General features: G+C 43.3%; 1 protein-coding gene across 1 annotated transcript in view; it reads left to right on the top strand.

The window, feature by feature from the left end:
* The first annotated feature begins 1,906 nt into the window (after window positions 1-1,906).
* dkk3b (dickkopf WNT signaling pathway inhibitor 3b) overlaps window positions 1,907-2,336 on the top strand; it is an 8,326-nt gene continuing 7,896 nt past the window's right edge. Inside the window, exon 1 of the mRNA XM_083665920.1 lies at window positions 1,907-2,233. Coding sequence (XP_083522046.1) covers window positions 1,982-2,233 — 252 coding nt within the window. The 5' untranslated portion in view covers window positions 1,907-1,981. The remainder of the gene's footprint in view (window positions 2,234-2,336) is intronic.

Consider the following 2,336-nt stretch of genomic DNA (forward strand, 5'->3'; position numbering starts at 1 on the left):
TACTCCGGGATTTACAAAGTTTCCACCAAGCGATAGACTCCGCCAAAGTTCTTGAAGTCACTCTCTCACTGTATCTCGGTCAACTGGGAAATATGTTCACACAGACACACACACACACACATACAAGCCGACAAACGGGAGCTGCACGGCGGGTAATGACCATTAATGACTGGCAGGTCTCTAGGCGGTGCTTCACAGTAATGAGGTCCAATGGGAAGTTGAGCGATACATTTGGAGTGTGAATTTATTGCTAGACGAATCCTGGGATTAACTGTCAGCATTTTTGTTTCCCTTCTTTCAAATGCCTTACATTATAGGCGAGGCTGCGGACTTCCCAAGGGACTTGGGACTTGTTGCACACACGGCTTGAGAACAAGGGCCTTCTATCAAGGCTGGCTCATCTTGAGTTTTTCCAAGTCTAATTTCCTTAAGTGAAATTGAATCATAAATAGGTTGTATGAGTGCATTAATTGAGTGTACGGTTGTGTATTAGGTACGTATATTATGTCAATACACCCTTCCATTCTTTGACTATAACTCATATCATATGACTTACATAAAAAAACCCTCTTATTTTGTCACGGCTTTATTCATCCAGGTCAAAAAGGGAGCATGTGACTGTAGATGCCCCAGGACAACTCCTAACCAGTAGTGCACACAAGGAGCCTTCAATAGACAGACATCATAGGAAAAACCCTAAACACACACACACAGGCGAACACACAAACGCACGGACGGACTGACGCACGCGTGCACACACACACACACACACACACACACACACACACACACACACACACACACACACATACACACACACACGCACACACACTCCTCGACGTTGCAGGGTGTTTTACTGCTCTGTGACAGCTGTCCCCTTGGATTGTTCCAGAGGCATATCATCTTCTCCTCACACACACACACACACACACACAAGCAAGGATCCAAGCTCAGCACAGGCACTTATACACGATAAGCCAAATATACTCTCTATGTAAGTCTGAAATTCACCACAGGGTGCACAACCGTTCAAAAGGTGTGATCTCCACCACTTTTGGAATAACAGTAGGCCTACAGGCATACTAAGGGTCAAGATATCTCCTTGATTTAATCAAATGTATCTAAAATATTCGAATTGATCAATAATACAGTATGTCAGAAGTCTATCCTTCAAAGAATCTATGTATGAACTGAATTTCAGGATATCTTTTGATATAACGTTTTACATTAAATAACCCATGATACATGACAATACTGCAATCTACTGGACCAAAGACGCTATTGCGCTATTGCAAAGACGCTAATGCGAACCCGTCACACTGGATTGACACTTCACTATTTCTGAAGTTGAACTTCAGAAATAGATTATGATTTGTCTCTTTTCATACATTGCAATACGGTGTGATATGAAGACATTCAGTAATCACGAAAAAAATAAACCGACTTCTTCATTTGGGTGAAACAACCTTGGAAACATAAGGAAATTACAACGGTCTTTTTACAACGGTCTTTTTGAAAGTGTGTATTGATACATACAGCAACGACATTGAAGAAAGCAACAACAGAGATATCTACATCCTCATCATTAGAAGCATAGAAATATAATCAGAAATACATTAGAAATATAAATAGCCGATAATTAGAACACAGAGATTTGAATTATGATCTCTGTGATCAGAACGGTCCACTTTTGGATGGAATAAATTCAAAATGACACGTAAAAATGTGTATTTAATGAAACACATAGTCCCACAAAAACGTTGAAACTAAATGACGTCGCTCTTAACTCGGAGGCTACCTACAACCTTTAGGCTACACCTTAATCACATGCTACACGATCCCGTTCTCTAACAACTCCACATCTTTTCCGCGGTTCTTCCCCCTTCCAGCAGTGTTTCCATATAAAACTAATCCAGCTGCTCCGAAGCCAGTGCGACGTGCGTCAGCGTCTCGCCAGTGCGCTCGCTGCTGGCTCACAAGGATGTCTGCTCCAGTCGCGAGGACGATGCGGGTCGCGTCGCTGATTTTTTGTTTGTGTTTAGTGACCGCCATCTCGAGCCACCGGACCACACCGGAGACCCCGGACACCCCCCGTGATACCCTGGAGGACACCCACCGTGATACCCTGGAGGATTCCCTGGCTCTGGGACAGGCGAGTCTGAACGAGATGTTCCGCGAGGTGGAGATGTTGATGGAGGACACGCAGCACATTCTGGAGGAGGCTGTGGATCAGGTAGATCAGCAACGTTTCATACAACAACATAGTCTGCACTAATAGACGACTAAATTCAAACAAACTATATTACTTCTTTCACTGTTTCCAAAAGGTTATGAAA

Source organism: Argentina silus (genome assembly GCF_951799395.1).
Source record: "Argentina silus genome assembly, chromosome: 3".
Classification (NCBI taxonomy): domain Eukaryota; kingdom Metazoa; phylum Chordata; class Actinopteri; order Argentiniformes; family Argentinidae; genus Argentina; species Argentina silus.